General features: G+C 49.5%; 2 protein-coding genes across 4 annotated transcripts in view; one reads left to right on the top strand and one right to left on the bottom strand.

The window, feature by feature from the left end:
- The window catches only part of XRCC1 (X-ray repair cross complementing 1), a 22,633-nt gene extending 4,131 nt beyond the window's left edge, over nt 1-18,502 (bottom strand). The window contains exons 1-11 of one of the 3 annotated variants that reach the window (XM_072966953.1): nt 18,324-18,502; nt 17,381-17,473; nt 11,285-11,341; nt 9,329-9,439; nt 3,726-3,884; nt 2,742-2,819; nt 2,540-2,645; nt 2,239-2,348; nt 2,052-2,163; nt 1,679-1,937; nt 1,264-1,380 (exon numbers count right to left, since the gene is read on the bottom strand). In XM_072966953.1, the coding sequence (XP_072823054.1) occupies nt 1,264-1,380; nt 1,679-1,937; nt 2,052-2,163; nt 2,239-2,348; nt 2,540-2,645; nt 2,742-2,819; nt 3,726-3,884; nt 9,329-9,439; nt 11,285-11,341; nt 17,381-17,473; nt 18,324-18,374 (1,253 nt within the window). In that variant the 5' untranslated portion in view covers nt 18,375-18,502. Of the gene's footprint in view, nt 1-1,263; nt 1,381-1,678; nt 1,938-2,051; nt 2,349-2,539; nt 2,646-2,741; nt 2,820-3,725; nt 3,885-9,328; nt 9,440-11,284; nt 11,342-17,380; nt 17,474-18,323 lie in introns of all 3 variants that reach the window. The other 2 variants (XM_072966954.1, XM_072966952.1) reach the window with 2 other exon arrangements.
- A 1,105-nt stretch (nt 18,503-19,607) lies between these two features.
- PINLYP (phospholipase A2 inhibitor and LY6/PLAUR domain containing) lies at nt 19,608-22,987 on the top strand. Its single transcript, XM_006208727.4, has 5 exons — nt 19,608-19,735; nt 20,704-20,820; nt 22,061-22,213; nt 22,420-22,563; nt 22,753-22,987. Exons 1-5 carry the CDS (start codon nt 19,666-19,668, stop codon nt 22,896-22,898), a joined length of 630 nt encoding a protein of 209 aa, XP_006208789.1. The 5' UTR covers nt 19,608-19,665; the 3' UTR covers nt 22,899-22,987.
- Nucleotides 22,988-23,919: the final 932 nt, after the last annotated feature.

The raw sequence follows: 23,919 nt of genomic DNA, 5'->3' as shown, positions 1-23,919 counted from the left end.
GTGTGCAGTTTGGTATATAACACCCCCCAGTGGGGTATATGAAGGAGTGCCCTGTAAAGCAAACCCATTCATATTTCTGTAATAAACATGATGGCACGCTTAGTGGGATAAATGAAGTCCATAAAGAGCTTCACACAACTCAGGAGAATCACGCAGCAAGTGAGTTTGTGCTAAATGTAGACAATCTGTTGGCTTTTGGCTTCTAAGCTTGTTTGGATTCCAGAACTACAGATGAGGGGTCTGTGGAGCTGGGTGGACCCCAGGTGCTAGAAGCACTTTCTAAGCTGATCCACCACCTTCTCGCGTCCACCTCCACCTGCAGCCTCCATGACAGACTGTCTCAAACAGGCCGGGCGCAGCCCCAACACTGAACACATGCAGGCCTTGTCTTCTTTCCAAGGGGGTGACTCAAGTCTCCCCTCCAGTCCCCGGGCCGCAGATCTGAGCCGGCCCTTCCCCAGCTCAAAAGCACTTTATGGCTCCTGCTGCCCCGGCCTGGTTTTCCTGCCACGTCCTGCCTCCCACTGCAAGCCAAGCACCCCCTGAAGCTCCTCCAGGCAGACACAACCTTGGCTCCTCCTCCCAGCATGCTCTCCGCCTCTGCTGAGCCTGGCAAATCTCTCCTCCTCCTTGAAGACCCCTAGATCACTGTGGTCCTCCCCTTGGGCCTTCCTCCCTTTTTTTCTTTTCTTTTTTTTTATATAGTGAAAGGTTTTTTAAATTTTTAATTAAAAAAAATTTTTTTAATGGAGGTACTGGCGATTGAACCCAGGACCTCGTGCATGCTAGGTATGCCCTACACCCACCCTTGCTCCAAACTTTTGTAACAAGTCTGGCCCCTCATCAAAGTCAGATGCCTTTGAGGGCAGCACCTCACGTTTGATGCCCAGCCTGGTACCGAGCAGGGCCTTCGGGGTCTTGCTCTGAATGGATGTAAATGGACCCCAACTCTCTATTCTCTACCCTCAGCCTCCGCAAACGCTGCTTGTCCAGCGTGCAATGCCCTTTTCCTTCTCTGTTCCCAGAGCCCTCCACGGACTCCCAGGCAAGCCTCTCCTCCCTCCTCCTGGTCTCCCAGCCTCTGCCCCTGCTCCTTGGAAGTCTGCTGACTCTGGGCTCCCTATCTTCTCCAAAGGCAGGCCCCAGCCTGATTTCTCTCCAGATCCCTGGCACTGCCTGGCCCAGGGACGAGGGGCAGGGTCAGTATGTGTGTGTGCGTGTGCGTGTGCGTGTGTAGAGCACACATGTGCAGTGAGGCCTCACCTCCGTGAGGGCAGCCGCCGCCGCATGCGGTGACAGTCCAGCACCCACTCTTTCCGCACTATTCGGCCTCCAAGGCCAAGGACCTGGCTGTACTTGGGGGTGTTGGCGAAGGCACAGCTGCGGGGTCGGGGGCAGAATGGAGGGTGTTAGTCAGGTGTGATCTGAGAGGCAAAGGGCAAAGAGAGACAAGGGAGGCAGGGAGGGAGAGAAAGAGGGAGGGAGGGAGGGAGAGATGAAGGCACAGATGGGGGAGGAGCAGAGAAGACAGGGAGATTGAGGGGAAGACATAAGAATCAGAAGAGAAAGAGAGGCAGAGGATATGGCAGGGCGAGGTGACAAGGAGAGAAAGCAGGATGGAGGAGGCGGAGACGGAGGAGAGGCAGCGGGGAGCATGGGGCTGGGGGCACAGGCCTACATGAGGTGGGTGCTGTCTGGAGTCCAGTCTGGCCGATACTTGGCCCCCAGCTCCAGGGCCTTGTCCCGGAGCTCTGAGCGGAAGGGGTTCTGGAAGCCACTCAGCACCACCACCACACCCTGAAGGATCTTCCCCAGCTCCTGCGGGCCAGCTCGGGGTGCCCGGGGCTCGGCGCCTTCTCCTCGGGGCTTCCCTGGCGCTGCCCCCCGTGCTGGGGCAGGGACGGGGGCAGCGGCTGGGGTACGGGTGGGAGCTGGCACTGGGGAAGCCGAAGAGTAGACTCCGTTAGTACTCCTGGGACGCCAGCTCAGCCCTCCTCCCTCAGACCCAGGAGCACCAGCCCGTGTGTGAACAAGGAATCCAGTTTGCTCACATTTGGGTCTCTTGAGGGAGGGCGGTGAGGGCTGTGCTGGCGGTTTGCTGGAGGTCTTCTTCTCTTCTTGGTTTAAATCCAACTTCCTCTTGCCTTTGGGGGACTCCTGAGGCTGCGGGGGTGGGATGGGTTGAGGCCTCTGGCTCCTCTCCTCCTTCTCTGCCCCACCAGGGTCTGATGACCTCACCTTGGAGGTGCTGCCCACAGCCTTGGAGGCCGGGGAGGCCGAGGAGGCGGCACTGGAGGCCTGCAGTGTAGCAGCTGCATAGCTGGGTCCTGGCGGCTCACTGGCTGTGACTACAGAGAAAGTGGATCCAGGTTGAGAGGGCTGGGCCCTCAGACCCTCTTCTCCTCTCCACGGGACACAGAATGCTGTTCCAAAAGCCAGCAGTGATCCAGGAGTCTGGGTCCCCAGCCCCTCCTCCCTCAGACCCAGGAGTCCAGGCCCCCGGCCTCTACTCACTGAGGACCCAATTTTCCACACTCACCCGGGGGTGTCTTGTTGATCCGGCTGAAGAAGAGAGCCCCGGGTCTCAGGGAGCTGGGACTCTCATCCTCCTCCTTCACACGGAACTGGCCGAGCTTGGTCACCTTCTAAGGTCCCACAAGGTCAGTGCAGTGGGTGGGCTGTGGGCAGGTGGGGGTGAGGAGGTGGGGAGAAGGCTCTGGGCAGTGGTGGGAAGAGCTTACCTGGGATGATGAGGCCTCTGCCTCGTCTTTGTCTGGGGGGCTGTGAAACCGTATAAAACTCAGGCCATAGGGGGTGTCCTGGGAAAGGAGGGGTGGGACTCAGGGAGTCTGGCCAAGGACAGAGGGCTGGCCCCAAAGCCCCTTTCATTCAGGGAAACCCCTTTCTTGCTCTTTCCCACTAAGGATGCACGTGCCCGAGGAGGTGCCCGGATGATAATGACAAAGACAATACCAGCGAGCTGTTACTGAGCCCTAACTGAGGGTCAGGGTCAGTGCGAAGCCCTTCACGAAGCCCTGGCAAAGGCTGCTGGGTGTCTGAGTGAATACACTCTGCACCCCAAGTCCTGCCTGCGGAATGGGAGGCGGCTGCATGCCACTTCTGAAACTCGAAAAAGCTTCGGGCTCTTTCCTCCTCCACAGAGTGGATGCAGACCATAAGACGGAAGGAGCCTGGTTCCCAGATGATCGGCTGAACAGCTCCCGGGACAGATCCACAGGTAAGAAGTACACCTTTGTGTGCTGTATCACACACTCGGGTCCTGTCACCGCAGCCTAGCATCCCTAACTGACAGCAACCCGATAAGGACCAACAAACTGAGGCTAGAGAGGTGAGGTCCCTTGCCTGAGGTCATACAGCTGAGAAGTGGAGTAGCCAGGTCTTAAACCAGCCTTCTGATGCCAGGTCTCATGATGTTAATCACAAGGCCCAAATCTATGAGGCCATGCCTCCACTGAGTCAGCGGCTCCCCATTCCAATTCCCCCGTAGTCTTGCAGGTCAGCCTTCCTAATGTTCCTCCAGTAAATGAAGATTCCTATGTGGGGAGGATCTCAAACATTTCCAGGAATGCAGGGACCCAGCCTCCTCATAATCCCATGGGGAGACCAGCTGTCCAGTCTCCCCAGCCCTCTGGGACTCCAACTCAGCCCCTCCTCTCTAGTGGCTCAGGCCCGAGGACCCCGCACCCAGCTCCCACCCAAGGTACCTTGCTGTAGGGCTGGCTGCAGACAATTTTGACACGGTCCCAGCGCTTCTCTGCTGCTGCCCGGACCAGTTTGTCAGGCCCAAAAATGCGAACACGGTTAGGGTTTGAGCCACTGCGACTCTCAGAAGGGGACATGAAGGAAGAGGTGACCAGAAGGACCTGGAAAAAGGCACAGTGAATGGGAGCTGGGCCTGGCTGGTTTTGGTGACACCTCCTAGGGGCTGGAGGAGGGCAGGGGTCCCAGCAGGGATGAGGGAGTCACCAGGTCCAGCTTGTATGTCAATGTGCCTCAAGGTCTCTAGACTCATCTCTTGTTTCTGGGCCTCCAGTCAGTCCTTCCCTAACACAGGCCCCAGAGGGACACTTCCACTTCCAGATCTGGACGATCGATCCTTATCTAAATCCTTCCACAGAGTTTTCCATATCTGGCCAGCTGCAGGCTATCCAGTCTAAGGAACCCTCTGGGGTGAGGATCTTCACAACAAGCCCAACGTGCAAACACCTTCTGGAAACACATGGAGGAGTCAGCAGAAAGGCAAGGGGAAGGAGGCCAGAAGTGACAGCACAGAAGTCTATTAAGAGACTGTCTCTCAGTCCGCACGCACCCTTGGTGGCTCAGTTCCGTGATGCTGAGCAGGGTCCATGGGCTCCTTGTCAGGCTCCACCAACAGGGGGCGCTACAGAGAGGGGCTCAAGGATGGAGGAGAGAGGAGGGCTCTGCTGTCTCTGGCAGGTGAACAGCAACCCAGGTGTGTTTCCTTCTGCAGCTGTTTGCCGGGGTTGGGGGAGGGGGGCGGCGGGTGAATCCAGTCTGCAGCTTCTCAACACTTGCAGAACTGGCCTCAGGGCATCTGCTCAGGGACACACCAGAACCAGCAGGGCAGCACCCCTTCCTCACGGTCTGAGTTTTAACTCCAAGGGCCCTATCTCCAAGCTTCTAAATATCATTGTTTCAATAATTCCAACCTCTTCCTTTTGTTCCTCCAACCCTAAGATTGGTGGCCGCTCCCTGCCATTGCTTCTTTGTCCAACCTTAGTCTTCCCACCTCTTCAGTTTAATACCTCATCACCAATTCTCTCTGTTAAATGTAACTGGGGTGGTTTCAGTCTCCTGGTGAAACCTTGACCAGTACAGCCGGTGGCACTGACATTGGCATTTGCCCTATTGCTGATTCCAGGGGCCACAGAGCTTGATCTCGAAGAGCTCTGGGTGGTGGTAACAGCAGAGAAGGGGAGACAAAGCCTTGGCTCCAAGCCAAGAAGAAAGGCATCTCAGAGACTGTGGCCACAGTGCATGGAGCTGGGCCCTCCAAAGGGCAACACCCTTTGTGTGTAATTTAGGGGGACATGTGTCTCATGGGAGAACCAGTGGGAGAATTTAGCTCTCAGGGGACAGCAGAGGAAAGATGAAAAATTCTCTCTGGAAACTCCTAACTGCAGGTCTGTACTCAAGGATTTAGAGGAAAAATCCACATGCTACCTGTGTGGAAAAACCCGAGTTGAAAACTATAAGTGGTCCCGTGTATGCAGTAGCACCTGATGCCAGGGCAAAGCCCCTTTGGAGGAACGTACTCAAACCAGGCCCCCAAAGAATCCCCACAGATATATTCCCCAAGAACAGAAGTTATCACACACACACACACACACACACACACACACACACACACACAAGGCATGAGGAAACAGGCCGCCATGACTTAGGGTCAGCAGAAACCACAAACTGTGGACTCAGACCCACAAAAACTGCGTGTATTAGCACTATTTACAATAGCCAAGACATGGAAACAACCTAAATGTCCATCAACAGATGACTAGATAAAGAAGTTGTGGTATATTTATACAATGGAACACTACTCAGCCATAAAAAAGATTAAAATAATGCCATTTACACCAACATGGATGGACCTGGAGATTGTCATTCTAAGTGAACTAAGCCAGAAAGACAAAGAAAAATAAACAATAAGTTCATACTGTATAGCACAGGGAACTATATTCAATATCCTGTAGTAACTTATGGTGAAAAAGAATATGAAAATGAATAATGTATTTTCATGTATGACTGAAGCATTATGCTGTACACTAGAAATTGACACAACATTGTAAACTGACTATACTTCAATAAAAATATACATACAAAAAAAGAATTATGTATTACATTATCAAACACACAATAAAAGTGTGTTTAATAGTTTAAAGAAATAAATGGAGCTACAGACAGTACAGACAGTAGGATGGAGCAAAAACTGACCAGTTTTGAAAAAAGAGTGGGACAGCTGCATGTCCAACACTAAGGGATGAACCATGATTAATGCAAGCATTAGAATTCCCTCTGCCAGTGTTGGTCCAAGGACAGGCACATGACCCAGGTCTGGCCAATGCCATGTCACAAAGAAGCCTGCTGGAGGCTTCCGGGAAAGATTTTCCTTCCTCATTAAAAAGAAACAGGATGGAAGAAAACCACTGCATTTCTGCCTCTCCACTCCTCCACTTTCTGCTTTTTTTTTTTTTCCCCACTTTCTGCTTTGGATGCTACTAGGTGATGGATGGAGCAATGGCAATCATCTTGTAACCATGCAGCCAAGACCAAAAGAATCAAGAGGTGCCCAACTTAGCACCTTGACTTTGTTCAGCTGCCAGATCAACTCTGGGTCTGCCTAATGCTGGACTTCTCTCCTAAGGAAACTATAAATATTATTTGGCAGTAAGCCAGTTTTAGTTGGGCAAAATCTTTACTCAGTCTCTTTTCTGACACACTGTAAAATCCATGAAATTAGGAAACAGAAGCTTTTTGCTGAGAAAAAAAACATACTGTAACTAGATGTCTCTGTGCTCAGCCCTGATTATGAAAAGGAAACAACAAAGATAAAGAAAATTATACAGAAGGGAAGCCATATCCCTGGCCCTGACTATACTTGTTTATAAAAGGCCTGTTTTTGAGCTGATGGGGGAGCTGAAGTATCATCTAGTGACTAAATGAAGGGGTAACGCGAACTGTGGTTGGCAGCTGCCACCCATACAAAAGGGGAGCTTTCCTCTGAATTTATGCTCCTCCCATTCATTGTAAAGAGAAAACAACTCCAGCTGTTTTTATCATCCAATACTGTCTTTAAGGTTCCAGGATTAAACCTTTATTCTCTAGACTGGGTTAACCTCAAAACCTTAGGTATCTCCTTTGTAAAATTTGGAGGGCTAAAAAAAAAAAAAAAAAAAAAAGAACATGTTGTTGATTTTGTAGAAAACGGCATTAGTTATTATAATACATGCCTTTGGCTTGGCTTGTGTAGGTGACATCAACACGGACCAGCCCTGCTTGACCCTTTTTCCTTTTCTTTCTTGGCTCTTCCAGCTGCATCTTGTCTCTGGGCAGAAGCCAGACATTGTAAGCCCCAGAGTCTTTAACTCAGTCTTGGCCAGAAGTTATATAACAAAATTTCCAGCAGAAGTTTAATTACAAACTTGAAAAATATGGGACACTATTGACATAGGGTTCTTTTTAAAAGTTTGGTTTTTTTGAGGTGTAGTTGATTTATAATATTAGTTTCAGGTGACAGGGGTTTTCAGACTCTGAAAAGATGAAGCTAGCCATTCCACCTTTCCAGGTAGAGAAGAGGGTGAATAATAAAGATTCATACGCCAGATTAGATAAAGTTTTAGCTAACAAAGAACTTTCTCTGTTTCCATAATTACAAAGTAGAATTTTGATCTAAATCTATTTGCCAAGAAGAGAGAACTTTTTTTTTTAAACAGTCCCAAAGACTGCTGGTTTTGTTTAAAATTTTAAACAAGGAGGCCATCAAACTAGGTGACTCTGGTGCCTTAAGAAGCCTAAGTAAACCAACCAAAATTTAAACCAGAGTTGATGAACTCGAAATCTAAGAAAACGAAATGCAGGAACAACTAATCACAGTCAAGTAACCACAGGGAACTATACTGTAATAACCTTTAATGAAAAAGAATATGAAAATGAATATATGTATATATATATTCATGACTGGGACATTACGCTGTACACCAGAAATTTACACATTGTAACTGACTATACTTCAATTAAAAAAAAAAAGTCATGTAACGAGATTTTCCCAAGTAACGCAATTGTTTAAGCTGTAGCCAATTAAATCATTGCTTTGCTTTGCTTCCATGTCTTCTCTCTAAAAACCTCTGTCCCAGCCCGCCCACAGAACATCCCTAATCATGTTGTAGTTTGGGCTGCCCCATTCACATTATTTGCTCAAATAAACTCTTCAAAATATAATGTGTCTCAGTTTGCCTTTTTACAACTTATAGAACCTTCAGAATAAGAATGTGTGTTCAAGGGAAACCTCATTTGTTAAAATGTACCTTGTATGGCAGAAAAAGCACTTGATGAAATTCAACACACATTCATTTAAAAAACTGGCAATATCAAGTATGAGTAAGGATGAGAAGCAAAGAGAACTCACATAGTGCTGAAGGGAACATAACACAGTACAAGCACTTTGGAAGAGTGTCGATTTCTATTACAGTTAAAACATATACCTACCCTAAGACCCTGCAATTCAACTCTTAGGTATTCACCCCAAAGAGATCTTATACAGAGGCTTGTACAAGAATGCTCACGGCAGTCTTTTTCATAAGAGTCAAAAACTGGCAACAGCCCAGATGCCTGCCAACAAGGGAATGGATGAACAAATTATGATCTACGCTTCTGGTAATACTGCTCAGCAATAAGGGGGAACAGACCGCTGACATATACACATATGGAAGAACCTCAAAAAAACAGTTCATTGAGTAAAAGCAGCCAGCCACAAAAAAAAAAACACATGTTGTAAAATTCCATTTATACAAAATTCTAGGACAGGCAAAACTAGTCTGTAGTGACAGAAGAGAGATCAGTGGTGGCCTGAGCTGAGGGTGGGAGGGCTGACAGCAATGGGACATGAGGGAGTTTTCAGGGACGCTGGCAATTCTCTACGTCCTGATCTGGGGGATGGTTGCGCAGGTGTATACATCTTGCAAAACTCTGACCTGTACATTTTCTTGTGTGTAAAATATACCTCAGTTCGAAACAATTTCTCACTGCAAGGAAAAAAATCTTGTAGGAACATGATTTATTCACTTAAAATTGTAAAATCTCTTTTTCACAGTCTGCTTCCTTTTATCCAAAAACATTCTGTTGATTAACCAGTTGACTAATGATCTCATCAATCCAGCTGGAATTAATGCAACCAGTTAAAAAAAAAAGACTGGGCCAGCTTTCAAATATTCCTTGTAGAGCAAAAGGCATCCCTGCCTGTAAATGTTTGTCACAAATGAAGCACCTGACAGAGGCTTCCCAAGCAATTCAGGATCTCAGTTTGCCGGCACATCTCTGAGAAGCTCTGGGACCCGAGGAAAGCAGTTTTGCTCATCACAAAACAAACGGGTGCCTCTGGTTCTTTACGCAACTGCGATGCAGTCTTGGCCTTGGCCCTGCTGTGTATGGCTTACTGCCTGGGTCTGCTCTTTGTCTCTTTGTACGCTGGGCTCTTCCGGAGGGCTGAGGTCAGTGCAACTTGTCTCCACCCCAGCCTGGGGCCCAGGAGAGCCTGGGGCGGCGAGGGGGCCCCACTCAAGCCCCTGCTTACCTCATAGTCTTGCTCCGCGGCCCCTCCGGCCGAGCTGCCCACCAGCACCTCCACGAAGGCCGAGCCATCGTTTCCGATGTCCACGCTGTGTATCTGCTCCTCCTTCTCCAGCTGCAGGGGAGGGAACGCGTGCCGTCAGTGCTGCTCTGCACACCCCCTGGGCTTGCTGTGGGACCTTGAAGACAGATGGCCCCCATCTGGGCAGCCACGTCTCCTTGTGATGCCAACTCAGTGACAGTGGGGGTCGAGGCTGGGTGTTCCCCTGTGTTCCCTGCATGCAGTACAAGGTGTGGCCTGGAGTCAGAGCTTGAAAATATTCACTGACTGAATGAACCCCCTTCCCTGACTCCTCCAGACTTGGCTGGACCGGCTTATAACCTGCTACCACAGAGCATTCCTTGCAGACAAAGGCACAGGTGTCACCTCCACCCCCAACCACACAGGACCCTGTGGAAGCTCCCTGAGGGCAGGGGCCTGGTTTTGCTCACCACTGATGCCTGGATTGGAATCCCAGCTCCACCACACCCTAGCTGTATGGCCTTGTCAGCTAACTTCTTGGAGCCTCAGTTTCCTCATCTGTAACATGGGGGTGATCACCATAGCGAGGATTATGCACATAAACACTGTGGCCACAGGGTGAGGCATGGAGCAGGCACTCTGCCGCTGTCAGCCAGGAGGCATTATTAGTTGATGCTTGATAATTATTTGTCAAGAGAAGAAAAGAGTGAACTGTAGGAAGGCTTCCCTCAAAGTTTCTGCCACTCCCGCATGACAGTCAAAGGCACAGAAAGCTACGTGGGGGTGGAAGGCAGTTAGGAACAGCTGAAGCAAGTTTCCTGCTTTCCAGTCTGGGGCTTTTTTATTTGGCTCCTAGGATGACAAGTTATTTTGACCCTCAAAGGCATCTTGCCCACCACCCTACACGGTCCCCTCTGCCCTGTCACCTCCTAGTCAGGAAGTCGCCCAGACACTGCCCGCACACTGCTACGAGCAGGGACATCCCTGTAAGGGAGGAAGGAGCCTGGACCTGGGGGCAGGCAAGCCTAGGTTCAAATCCAGCCCTGCCATTTCCAAGCTGTCCAGCCCTGGGTGATGGACAACCTCTCTGAGCGACAGTTTCCTCACATGTGAAAGGGGAGGGGCATCGTAATAACCCTCCTTCTGAAGGGAGTCGAGATGACACAGAATTATAATCCCATGATCACCAGCAATTGCAGCGGACACCTAAGTGCTCATGATGTGGCAGACACATAACACCTGTGTCTTCGCTCTGTGAGACAGGAGAGAGAAAATTTTCTCTATTTTACACAGGAGCAAGTGGAGGCAGGAAGCAGTTACGTAACTTCCCCAAGGGTACGCAGCTCGAGCCCAGGCAGGCTGGCTGGAGTCCCCGCGTGCTCCTCCACCCATTGCGGGTCCTTTGGAAAGTGCCTCTTGGGGACGCCTGCTGCCCCCACCCCCGGCCGCTTCCCGCTCTGAACCCTGGGATGGCACGCGCAGTACCGCCCAGGTTCACGAGAAGTCCCAGGCTGACTACTCAGCTTCTGGCCACACTCCTCCAGCCACATGGGCTTCCCTCTGTCCTGGCTGGCTCCTTCCCACCACAGGGCCTTTGCACCTGCTGTTCCCCTTGCCTGGCCCACTCGTCCCCCAGACCTTCCCACAGCTGGCTCCTTCCACCATTCTGGTGTCTGCTCAGATATCACTTCTTCAGACAAACCAAAGTAGCCTCCCTCACCTCCTATCAGGTGCTCTTCTCTATCCCCTCACCCTACTTTTTCTTCATTATCACCACTTGATACTATATAGGTACACTTTTTATTTGTATTTGTCTAGCAGCTATCTCCCTCACCAGACTTTTAGCTCCATGAGGGCAGGGACCATATCTAAGTCACTCCCTAATGTGTCCCCGGTGCCGGACACCATGTCTGGTCCTTCTCAGCTCTGCTTACTTACTGTTGTTTGATTCTGGAGCAAATGGTTCCCTGTCACCCCTTGTGCCTGTTTCTTAACCTGTAAAATGGAAACAGAAACTGCTTCTACCTCATAGGTTTGTTGTGAAGATTCAAACAAAGAATATATGCAAATCCTCTTAGAATAGTGCCTACCATAGAGCAAACACTCTGTCAATGTCAGCTGATACTACTGTCACAGAAGGCCTTCAATACATTCCTGATGGATGGACAGATGGACGGGGAGCCCCAGTAACCATCTGTCGAAGGAACAGTGCCCCTGAGTTGTAACCTTGGCTCTGTCCTCCCTCCATCTGTCACAAAGGGACATCACGGCTAACATTTAAAAATTCTTAAAATAATGCCATTTGCAGCAACACCGATGGACCTAGAGATGATCATACTAAGTGAAGGAAGTCAGACAGAGAAAGACAAATATTCTGTGATATCACTAATAAGTGGAATGTAAAAAAAATAGTACAAATGAACTTATTTACAAAACAGAAACAGACTTATAGACATAGAAAACAAACTTACAGTTACTAAAGGGGAAGGGGCAGGGAGGGATAAACTGGGAGTATGAAACTAACAGATGCACACTACCATATATAAAACAGATAAACAACAAGGACTTACTGTTTACTGTTTACAATATCTTAAAACAACCTATAATGGAAAAGAACCCAAATAAAGACATGTATACACACACACACACACACACACACACACACACATATATAACCTAATCACTTTGTTGTACACCTGAAACTAACACAATACTTTAAATCAACTATATTTCAATTAAAAAAAAATCCTCACTGTGTGCCAGGTACTAGGCATATTAGTCTCCAACTGCTGCTTTAACAAATTACCACAAACTTACTGGCTAAAAGCAACATATCTTCCAGATCTGGAGGTCAGAAGTCTGAAATGTGGCCTCGCTAGGCTGAAGTCAAGATGTCACAGGGCTCCTTCATTCCTTCTAGAGGTTCTGGGGGAGAACCATTTCCTTGTTTTGTTTCTAACTTCTAGAGGCTGCCTTTGGTTCTCAGCTGTGGCCCCTTCCTCCATCTTCAAAGCCAGCAATGACATCACTCCAACCTCTGCCTCTGTTATCACATCTCATCTGACTCTGGTTCTCCTGCCTGCCCTCCTTCCCTCATAAGGACCTTTGTGATGACATTGCCCCCCACCCCCAATCATGTAGGCCAATCTCACCATCTCAAGATCCTCAGTTCATCACATCTGCAAAGTTCCTTTTGCCATGTAAAGGACATAATCACAGGTTCTGAGGATTAGGATGTAGACATCTTTTAGGGGGACCATTATCCTGTATACCACACTTGACTAAGCTCTCCCTGGGCCAGGCATCACTGAATCCTCACAACCACATTGGGAGGAAGGCTCTGTAACTCTCCCAGCTTTACAGATGGGAAACTGAGGCTCAGACAGGTAAATAAATAGCTCATACATCACTCTCAGCTAATGACTGGTAGAGAAATTCAGACCCTAACTCCTTTCCAACTCCCCTATTTCAATCCTTGAGGTAAAAACTCAACATCTCTACCTCTCCCACATTATAAACCATGGGACCCTACATCTACTAGGATGTATATATTTGTATTTTAAATGAATAATTCTTTTTTCATATACAACAACTTCTACTTTAAACACACATATACTCTCTTGTCTTTCTTCTTTTTGATAAATAAAAAATTTCTGATAAAACATGGAAACAACCCAAATGTCCATTAGCTTATCAATGGATACACATTGTTTGGTATTTACCTACAATGGAACAGTACTTAGCTGTGAAAAGGAATAAGGCACTGATCTAAATTACAATATGGAGGAACCTCAAAAATATGAACCTAAGTGAAAGAATTCAGACACAAAAGGCCATATATCGTATGATCTTATTTAAATGAAATGTCCAGGATAGACAAATCCATAGAGACAGAAAGTAGATCAGTAGCTGCCAAGGGCAACCTGGGGAGAGGGGAATAGGGAGGGGCAGCTTAATGGTTACTGGTTTCTTTTTGGGGTGATGAAAGTGTTCCGGATTAGAATAGTGGTGATGTTCACAGAACACTATCGGTATATTAAAAATCCCCAAATTGTATACTTTAGAAGGTTAAAATAATAAATTTTATGTAATGTGATTTTTATTTCAAGAAAAAAAGAGGTGAGTGTTCAGTAAGTATCAGCTGTTAGGAGAAGGGCTTATGCACAAGATGACTCATTTGTGGCCCAGGTTTGTGTGCGCGCCTTTCCCAGGAAGACAAAATGCGTGACTGCAAAACAAACGGAACATAGAAGGTTTGCAAAGTCCCTGAGACGTCTTGTTAAAAAAAAACTGTTCCACATCCATGAAAGGCAACGTTATGCACCATTTAAAAGAATAAGGTAGAACTTGGTGCAATGACAATGGATTCCAAGATACAGTGACTTGGAAAAAAAACAAGGGAGGGAACCATGTACATACTATGTACTTTTAAAAAGGGGTGGATATGTACACTTGCATGTGGAAAGAGTGACCCGGGGGGGGCCACACAAGAAACTGCTCACAGTGGTTACCACAGGAGGGAAGACCTGGGTAGCAGAGGTCCGGAAAAAGGGCAGGAGGGAATGGAAGCAGGTGGGGAGGGGGCTTTCCTTTTCAGTGTCTACCCTCCCTTTTGTGCCTTCTAGGTTATGCACCACATACATATAACACTCATTTGAAAAGTAAGGTTAATAAAACCACAGTGGTTATCTCCAACAATGGAATACTATCCAGAAATGAGAAAGAAACTTCTCTAGCCGCACCCAGGAAGGAGGATGAAACTAACAAACAATGCTGGGCGGGAGCAGAGCAGCCAGACATAAAAATATTCTATACTGTGTGTTTCTGTTTATGTCCAGTTCAAAACCAGGCAAAGCTAATCGATGCTGTCAAAAATCAGGGTCATGGTTACCCTCTTCAGGGAGTGGTGACAGGAAGGAGCACAAGGGGATGAGGTGAAGGTGGAGGGGGCATGTTCGGTTCCTTGATCTGGGCGTGGAGTACATGGGCTGCAGTTTGTGATGATTCGCTGGGCTGTGTGCTTGGCTGCACACAGGCGTCATGTCAGAAGAAGGTAAAACATTTAAAAACACCACGATGGGTGATGAGAAAACCACTGACAGACACTGAACATTTCTTCTAAAGAATACACCTCCAGCAGGGCACCGGAGTTACACCTGGGCTGCACCCCAGCCACCCTCTCTGGCCCAGGGGCGGTTAGCAAAGAGGTTGGAACTGCCCTCTCAGGCGCAGGCGATGCGTTGGCGAGCCTCTTTCAGTCACTGCAAGCAAAAAAAGTGTGTGGCGCTGTCACAAGCAGGGGGCTGAACCCCAGGGGGTAACATACAGATATTGTGAACTATTATTTGGAGGAAAAAATACAGGATAGGAGGAGAACCCACAGATTAGCCTATGTGTCTTGATGTCCAAAAATTTCTGCTTATCATTTGCTTGAAGAGAACCAAAATTAGCATCCGGTGAATTTAGAGTCACCCTACATACTGGCAACTGCCGTCAGATTTTCCAAAGGGTCTCCAACATGAATTAAATTAACAACCACTACAGTGCTGCCTACACTGCGCTTGTCTCCTGCAGTTTGTTCTCAACCTGGAAACCAGAAGAGTCTGCGAGAACCTAAAGCAGATTCTGTTCCTCCTGTGCTCAGAGGCCTTCCATGGTTCCCATCTCGTCCAGAGTAAAAGCTTAAATCCTTACAATGGCTTTCAGGCCTTACGCATGTTGGGGGCCTTCTACCCTCTACCCCATCAGTTCCTATCTCGCTCCGCCGGCTAACTCTGCTCCACCCACACCACCTTCTTGTTGTCCCTCAAGCCCCTCAGGCACCAGTCTACCAGCCAGACACCAGCCTGCAAAACATCAGCCTGCCTCGCAGCCTGTGTTTATTCCACAGATATTCACAGAGTTCACTGCTCAATGTCAGCTTCTCGGGGAGGCCTTCCCCAAGTCCCTATTTGGACAAAAACCTCTTGCCACTGCCTCTTCTCCCACTGGAGGCATTCCTCATCCCCTTAAACATGTAATTTCCTCCACAGCACTCATCCTCTGACACACATTTTACTTCCTGATTTGTCAATGTGCCCCTGCTAACATGAAAGCTCCACAGGACATATTTTTGCCTGGTGCTGCCCACTGGACTGTGCCCCAGTGCTGGGCCTATAGAAGGCGCATTTATAAACAAATAAACCAATGACTCCACCCACTTCTGGGTCTACAGGTCCTGTCCCTGCACTGACAACTCCTACAACTGTCTCCAGCTCCATGCTCAATTCCCAACTGCCTCCTGTATGTCACCCCTTGGATGTCCCAAAGTCACATCAAACCTGGACGTCCCAACCAATGGGTCACCTTCTCCAGCTGTCCCTTCCCTAGGTTTCCCATGTTGGTGACAGCTGCAACAGCTCCCTCAGTCCCCCAGGCCAGAGACTCCCGTGCCTGGCCTGGCCCCTCTGGCTTCCTCACTCCTCATATCCTGTCTCCTCTCTGCTCCCACTGCAACTGGGGTGGAGAACCGAATGTGATTTTCCTGATTATAAGAGAGCCCAGCAGAATCATCGCCCAGTAATAAAAACCATGAATCCCTCCCTTTACACAAACACCTGCATGTTGACAGAACACTTTTGCAAACATTATGTCACCTAACCCTGGGCTTAGGTTGCATTATTCTCAACGGACATATGAGAAAACAGTTTCAGACAAATGAACCCATGTGCCCGAGGTCACAGAGTGAGTAAGAGGGAGAGATGGGAACTTGAATCCAGGTCCTAAGACTAAACTGTCAGCAACCTGTTCTTCAGTTTGAAACATTGGCTCCAAGTAAGTTGTATAACCTCTCTGGGCCTAGTTTCCTCATCATAAAATGGGATAACAATAGACTCTCGGTCACGGGGTTTTTATGTGGATTCAATGAATTAAACCATGTGAACCGCTGAGAATGGTGACTGGTGGTTACACTGTCAAATAAATCTTAGCTCTTATTATTATTACTATGTGAGAGACCTGAGAGATATTTAAACTCCTTAAATTATTCAGAAAGTCTTTTATAGGTCTGTGGATTTTTCATGGGAAGAGAATCCTCAGCTTCTCTCTAATTCTCAAAAGGATCTGTGAACCCAAAGTTTTTCAGAACCATTGGGCGAGAAAGAGACAAAAATGTTCAACACAATCATGTAAGCCTTGCTCCCAACATTCCTCCTCAAACACCCCTACATTCAGGAGGAAGGAATGTGGCCAAAATCAAGAAAGTCAACTCACTGTATGAACACAAGGCAGTATGACAAAGTGGTTAAGAGCACCAACAGTGGGTTCCAGTCTTAGCACCGCCATTTATTAGTGGTGAAAACAGCCCCTCCTTCCTCCCGCTCCATGAAGAACCATATCACGCAGGTAAAACACCCAGGCCGCACCTGGCAAAGAACAGATACTTAAAACACACTTAGCTCTCTTCTCTCACCAGTTTCTTATGCCTGACAGGAACAGCCTGTTTGGAATTCTGTAACCATCTCTGGTCAAATAACCCTTCCCATTCTGCCTTCCTCCAACTTCATGGTCTGTGGTGCGGATTCCATAACAGCATGTACCAAAGCCCTCAGCATCCCAGAAGTGATAGCTTAGACCAGCCACTTCACTTCTCCCCCTCCCTATGCTTCAGTTTCCCCATCTTTAGAAAGAGCTATTGATCAGCTTAGATGATCTTCTGAGACAACTTCCAGCCCTGAGCCCACTGACTTTAGAAAGCAGGATACATGGCAATGATTCACTCTGTTTCAGGTGAGGAAGTGGAAGCCCAGAAAGTAGCGGCAACCCACCCGGGCCACATGCTGACTCCTATAGTCATCCCTGGCCTAGTCCGTGGATCACCGTTCTCTTCTGCTAAGGGCCACAAGAATCACACTGCTCATTTTCCACATAAGGAAGCTGAGGCCCCAAGGGAAAGTGCCTCAGCCTCAATCTACTGCCAGTTAACCCAAGAGCAGAGTCTGGACCCTGGGTCTCCAGACCCCTATTAAGAAGGAGAGAGGGGAAGGGCAGGATCACCTGGAGCACCACAGAGATGGTCTTCTCACCCGCCTTGGCGGCCCGCCACTTCCGGTAAGTGTCTGCCTTGAGAAGGTTTTCTGCACAGTGGGCCTGGAGAGAAGAGTGGGAAAGGGAAAGTTAGGTACAGAGATGACAGCTAGGTTCCCAGCTCCCAGATTTCTCCTTTGAGTCCTCTGAGATCCCCGAGATTTAAGTTTCCCTATTAATTCCCCCGCACTCGGCCTTGAGTCCCCTACAGCATTTTCTCCTGGAAGTTCACCTATGAGCCCTCTAAGGAAGCTCCTCTCTCTCCTATTCTCTCTAGAAGTTCCTCTATTCCACATCTCTCCCAGAATTCCCTTATGGTCTCCGAGAAATTCCCCCATGATCCTCCTCAGAATTTCACGAAGTCCCATTTGTAAAAGGAAAATCAAAATGAAGTCGGTATGGCTAAGAGCCCTCTAAAATGGAGCCTCTGAGTAACTGTGACTCTGCAGGTCTCAGCCTGGATGGAATGTGACCTTTTGACCACTTACTGCATTAACACAGGCATCTAGAACACCTGCTAGAAACTCAGATACTTATCAAATACTTACCATAAGGTAACTCCTGACAGCCTATCTATTTATGGGACCTTTTACCCTAAAGTAACTCATGACAGCCTATTTAAAGCCAAATATTTCTTTACATGTATGAGTCAATCACAATTCTCTCCAGAAACTTTAACAACGCTGTGGCCTTTGTCCTCAGAAGCCCGACTCTTTCTCGTTCCCAATACTCTCCGTTTTCCAGGAATCTGTGTCTCCCGAATTGCAATTCCTAAGCCCCCCAAATAAAGTTCTTTGTTCTTTGCAGCCCCACACTGATTATTGTTCAACACCTTTTAGACTCCCAAAGTTCTCACAGAGCCCCCTCGTGAATTCCCTTACTTCTTCCAACCTCCCCCACGCCGGTCCCTCACCGAGTCCTGGCTACTGCAGGACACTACATGGCGGAGGCGGATCTCCGGCATGTCAACGTCGCGGGCTTCGCCTGGCCAGAAAGATGCAGCAGAGTCTGAGTTTAGGGGGCGGACATGGAGTGGTCCCTGCGCGGGCTTAACTGCGCAAGCGCGCGAGGCTCGGGCCTTTCAAACAGCGGCGCGCCGGAGGTCGCGTCAACACTGCGCAAGCCCAGTGCGGCTCTCCGGAGGAGGGGGAGAGGCGCCGAGTTCCCTAGCAACGAGCTCTTCCCGCCTCCCTCCGGCCAAACCTCTCTCTAGCCCCTCCTCCCGGTGACAGTCACACCATGCCTTCAGCGCGCCTAGCAACCGGAGCGGCCTCCGGGATTGGTCCCCAGGAGAAATTAGCCATTCTCACCATTCTCACCACCTAAACCGAAGACCAGAAAGCAAGAGGACTGCAAACCTGAGTGAATTTTTGCAGGGAGCCTGGAGCCTACTACCACAGGATCCCCTCCACTGGTTGCTGGCTAATCCCCCACCGCCCACCACCACACACAGAAAAAAACCTCTCAAGATTACCGCCTGAGGCCAAAGGAGAGTGGGTAAAGGAGCTAAATAAAACACAAAGCATGTGCCCAAACCAGACACACACACCCAGCCTTGAGTGTTTCCAACTATGCCTCAGTTTTCCAATGTGACCTGTGGGCATCTGTCTTCTACCACGCCTGCCCCTGCCAGTTGACAGGCACCTCTCTGTTCAGTACCCGAGAGACCCAGAAGTGCATCTCAGGGTGAGGTCGGAGCCGAAGACAGCCCAAACACAGAAAAGGGAGTATGAGCCAACTGTGTGAGAAAGGGAAGGGAGACAGGTGTCCGTGCCCCCGCAGAACGAGCCTGGACATGCTGGGTGCTCCCAGGTAGGGCCCCACCCACGCTGGGCACCTCTTTGGGAAGAGAGAAGGAAAAAGGGATCTCAGTCTTTGCAAAGACTCTACCTTACAGGGAATCAAATGATTCAATTCTGAACTTGGTCTTCAGGCCAGAAAAAAAAAAAAAAAGAGGGGTAGGTGGGAAGGGGGATGGGAATGTGAGAAAATAGGGAAATGACCTTCTGGGTCCCAATGGAAGAGCAGGCTGGAAGCCCAGACTGGGTCCCCGTGGAGGAGGGGCCTGGGCACAAGATGCCCACGTCCCTTTTGGATTCTGGTTCCACCTCCCCAACCCAGAGCTGCCTGCTCCCAGATCTTACGTCAGCTCTTTCTCACCCTAGGGGTAAGGTGGGTCCAGACCCACCCCCTCCTCAGCTTCCTATAAGAGTATGGGATCTGGGGATCTGGGATTGCAGGTTCGCTAGTCTATCATGAGGCTCTTCATGAAACCCGAGACCTTCCTGATGGCCTCTGCACTGCTCTGTGCTCTCCTAGGTCTGGGTAAGTGACCAGCGGTCTGGACTCCTTGGACCCTAGGAAAGAAAACTATGAGACAGCATTCAGCAAGATCCCCTGGGGGGAAGAAGAGCTGTCCTGGAATTTCAGATTCAAGGCAAAGGTAGAGACTAAGAGAAAACCTGGGGCCAGAAGTGGGAATAGCTTAAAAACTCCTGTGATTGAATCCCTGAGAAAGGAGGGGGCTTGATGGGCTCTGAATTCTCTGTCCCCCAGCAAGATCTCAAAATAAGGCGTCTGAATTCTAGAAAATCAGAGGATAGCATGATTAGAAAGGGAAACCTTTAAAAAAAATTGGGAGAGGGGAGATTTCCTTTCTCCCAGGGCTTTAGGGAGTTCAGGTCTCTGGTCCTCTCCTCCCTTAGATGCAGGAGTTCAGGCAAGCCCCACTTTCCCCAGGACCCACATGTCAGGATCCCCAGTTGCCTCCTCTGTCAGGACCAAGGAGTCCATGCACGCCCCTGCCCTCTTGGCCCTCACTCTCCCTTCTTGACTTGGAGTGCAGATCCCAGCCTCAGGCACCCCTGCCTGAGCTCCTACTGTCCACAAGACCTACTCAGGGTACCTGCGAAGAAGAGGGCCCCATGTTCAGTTGGACCTGAAGCTGTCTGAAAGTCCCCGGAAAGCTTCACCAGGACCCCTCCCTGTCCCCAAGCTTTCTCAGAGGTCCCTCATATCCAAAGTCCCTAGCCTTGTAATTAGGTAAATAGGCTCCATGGTGGAGTCGCTTCCTGCCCCTGAAAGCAGCTTTGCTGGCAGCGCCACTGCCTTCCTGCCAGAGCTTCAGACATTTCCCTGGACTGCAGACAATGACCTGCCCATGAACCATCAGGGAGGCACCTGACCTTCCTCCCTCAGACCCCTTGCTCTCATCTCCCTCTGGACTCTGAAGTGGAAATCTTGGTCCACAGACCATACCACCCTTGACTAGAGCCCCTCTCTCTACCCCGCAGGGTACCCACTAAGCTGTGAGGTGTGTACGGGCTCCGGACCCACCTGCAGTGGAAGTGTGAAGACTTGCGACGCCGATCAGGACTCCTGCGTGGTCATCGTGGCTGAGACAAGCAAAAGTAAGAAAGAGGGCAGGGCGTGGCTTCAGATCCTGGGGAGCGGGGCATGCCTTCAGGGTCGCAGTTACCACCACGCGCACTGGGAGGAGCCCTCGCGAGGGGAGCGGGCAGGAAAGAGGGAAAGACAATCTCGAAGTGGATGAAGAGAATTTGGATGACAGAAATCACTGTTGTCAGGGATTTTGGAAAATAAGACTCCAAAAGAAAAGTGGGGGGGGCAGATATGGAGACTTTCTTAGGCAGGAGGGGATTAGGAAAGGAAAGGATATGGGGAATAGAGAAGTGGAGAGAGGGGAAAAGTCTGAAATGCAAGAGGTGGAGGGGGTTATAGAGGAGAAGAAAGAGACTGGAGTGGGTTGGAAGGAATTGTGATCACGTTGAACATTTGGGGCAGTGGGTAGGAATCGATCAAACGATGGTGGAGGAGACTACCCCAGGGATGGAGGGTAGTGCGAGTTGGAAGCGACTATTCCTGACAGGAGGAGGAGAGATGATATTGGGGTAGAGGGAGAGATATAAAAGGGAAGATAATCCTGAAGTATGGCGCAAATCATCGCAGAGAACTGGAGATGGGGCAGTGGGGAGGCGCATGGGTAAAATGGGAGCGAAGCGGCAAGACTTAATGGAAGGGCCTATCCCTGACTTGAGAATGGACAGGCGAGAAGGAAGCAAAGGAAGAAATCACTGGCGGGGCCGGGGGAGGGTTTATTCAAAGCTGAAAGACATCCAGAGACCCTTAGTCGAAGGAAGAGAGATGGTGGGGCAGGCACAGGGTGGGATGGGAGAATGGAGGCTGTGACCTGAGGTTAAGGGCAAAGTAGAGTGTAGGAAGGAACCATCCCGACCGGAGAGGGTGTGTAAAGAAGAAGAGATGGAAGACTGGGGAGAGCGAAGGTTTTGAAGGCTGGAAGAGACCATTTCACACAGTCATGGGGGTAGCCATAGGCTCCTGGAAAAAGACCACTACAGGCAGGACTCTTAGAGGATGGCAGTGGGGTGGGTGCAGGGGAAGAGACCCTGTCAGGCCAGTACCAGGGCTTGCCAGTGGTAATTGCAAGGGACCACTGAAGTCTGAAAGGGGTGGGGTAGGTTGGAGGCAGATAAGGGGGTATGACTTTGGGGGGCTGGAGAAGACCACCCTAGACAGCCGCAGGCTGGGGCAGGTGTGATGCTGGGAGACACCTGGAGGCCTGGGGTCGAGGCCAGGGTCCCCGAACCCTCCCTCCTCCCCACCCTGCAGAGAGCTACCGGTCAGTGAACACCCACAAGGGATGCATCAAGTCCAGCGCCTGCAGCACTGGTATCCTCTCCATCACTGTGGGCCCTGAGAACTACATGGTGTCCAACACACACTGCTGCCAGAGCGATGGCTGCAACCATGATGCGGTGCCTGGTAAGTGCCAGCTCGGCGTCCCTGCCTGCCCGCCCAGTGTGCTGGCCCACCACTGGCCCATGCTAGAACACTGGGCAAGCATCTTCCTTGCTCTCAGCCTCTGTTTTCTCACCTGTAAATTGTAGTGTCCACTAGCAACCTGTGTCCCCTGGGGTTGTTATGAATTTGGGAAAGGGTTTAATGTCACTGTGCACCCTCCTCTCCAGCTCCCCAGAACAATCGTACTGAGAACGGCCTCCAGTGCCCTACCTGCATCGCACCCTTCAAGGAAACATGCTCCTCAACTAAGGAAGTCCTCTGTGTTGGCCAGGAAACCCACTGCGTCGCCTTTGTTGGCAAAGTGCAGGCTGGTGAGGGACACCTGGCTTTCTGGAGGAGGGGATGGGGGCCCCAGAACTGAAGGTCCATACTTCCAGATTCAAGGGGAGTTAGTGGCTCCAGAGAACTGGGTGAGGAGGTGGTAGGGGCATGCCCCCCGGGTCATGAGGATGGAGGGATTGGATGAAGACCCTGACTCCAGTCCGAAATCCCCCTCCCAGGTATCAAGTTTGCTACTCAGGGCTGTGCTACAAAGAATACCTGCCACACCAAGCCTGGGACCCTGGTGCCCTCAGCTTCCCACACCTATGTCATCAGCCAAGTCAACTGCCTCCCAGGCCCCCAGCCTTCTGACAAGGCTAAGTGAAGAACTGGGGCATCTGTGGCATTTGATCTCCATTTGTCCTCATCTACAGCTTCCCTATGTGCCTATAAATTAAACAGTTTAACCAAGCACGTCTGAGTCCTTGTGATGTGATGCATCTCAGGGAGGTGAGATGCCAAAGCAGGGGTCTCAACCCTTGGGAACCCTCTTTCTGGAAGGAAGATCCTACCTTTTATTAAGGGATTACTCCCTGCCAGTCCCCTGCGCTAAGTGTTTTTCATGCTGTACTTCATTTCATAATCCCAACAAACTCTGTAGTTGAAAATATTATTCCCATTTTACAGATGAACAAACTGAGATGCAGATTGCAGTGTCACTTGCCTTGTGTCAAACAGCTAGGGATGGTCAGACTCCAGAGTCCATGATCACCTCTCTTGATTAACCTCTCCCTCTTTTTGCCTCAGTTTTCATGTCTGCAAAATGTGGATATTAATAGTTATAATCTCATAGTGGCTGTCTTGAGTCAAATGAAAGAAAACTACAAAGCACTCAGTGCAGTGCCTAGCACCTTTAAGACAATGTTGGTTCTAGAGACAACGTGTCTGAGCAAATAGTAATCATCGTAATAGCTGCCACTTAGTGCGTGGCCATTCATTGGCAGGTGCTCCACCTTGGCATCAATCAGGACAGACTGGATTATGCTACAGTAACAAACAAGTCCCTAATCTCAGTGCTTTAAAACCACAAAGTTGTATTAGTCAATTTGTGCTGCAATAATGCTGTGTAACAAACTGTCCCTAAACTGAGACTTGTAACAACAAGCATCCTTTTTTCTAATGGTTTGTAGGGGCTCTGCTTCTGACTGTACATTGGTGGCAGTCTGGGAGGGGGATTCAAGTCCTTCTCCATGGGATTCCACGGTCTTCTGGGATCAGTGGCTCCCTGGCTAATGTTCTTCTCATGCTCAATCACAGGGGAACAAAAACCAAGTGCACCAAAGGCCCCCACCAAGGTTGAGCATATGGTCAAAGCCAACATCAGTGGAGCAGGGAAGTGTACTCAT

Source organism: Vicugna pacos, chromosome 9 (genome assembly GCF_048564905.1).
Source record: "Vicugna pacos chromosome 9, VicPac4, whole genome shotgun sequence".
NCBI lineage: Eukaryota > Metazoa > Chordata > Mammalia > Artiodactyla > Camelidae > Vicugna > Vicugna pacos.
Note: the sequence above shows the minus strand (reverse complement) of the source record. Positions and strands in the feature narration are given on the sequence as shown.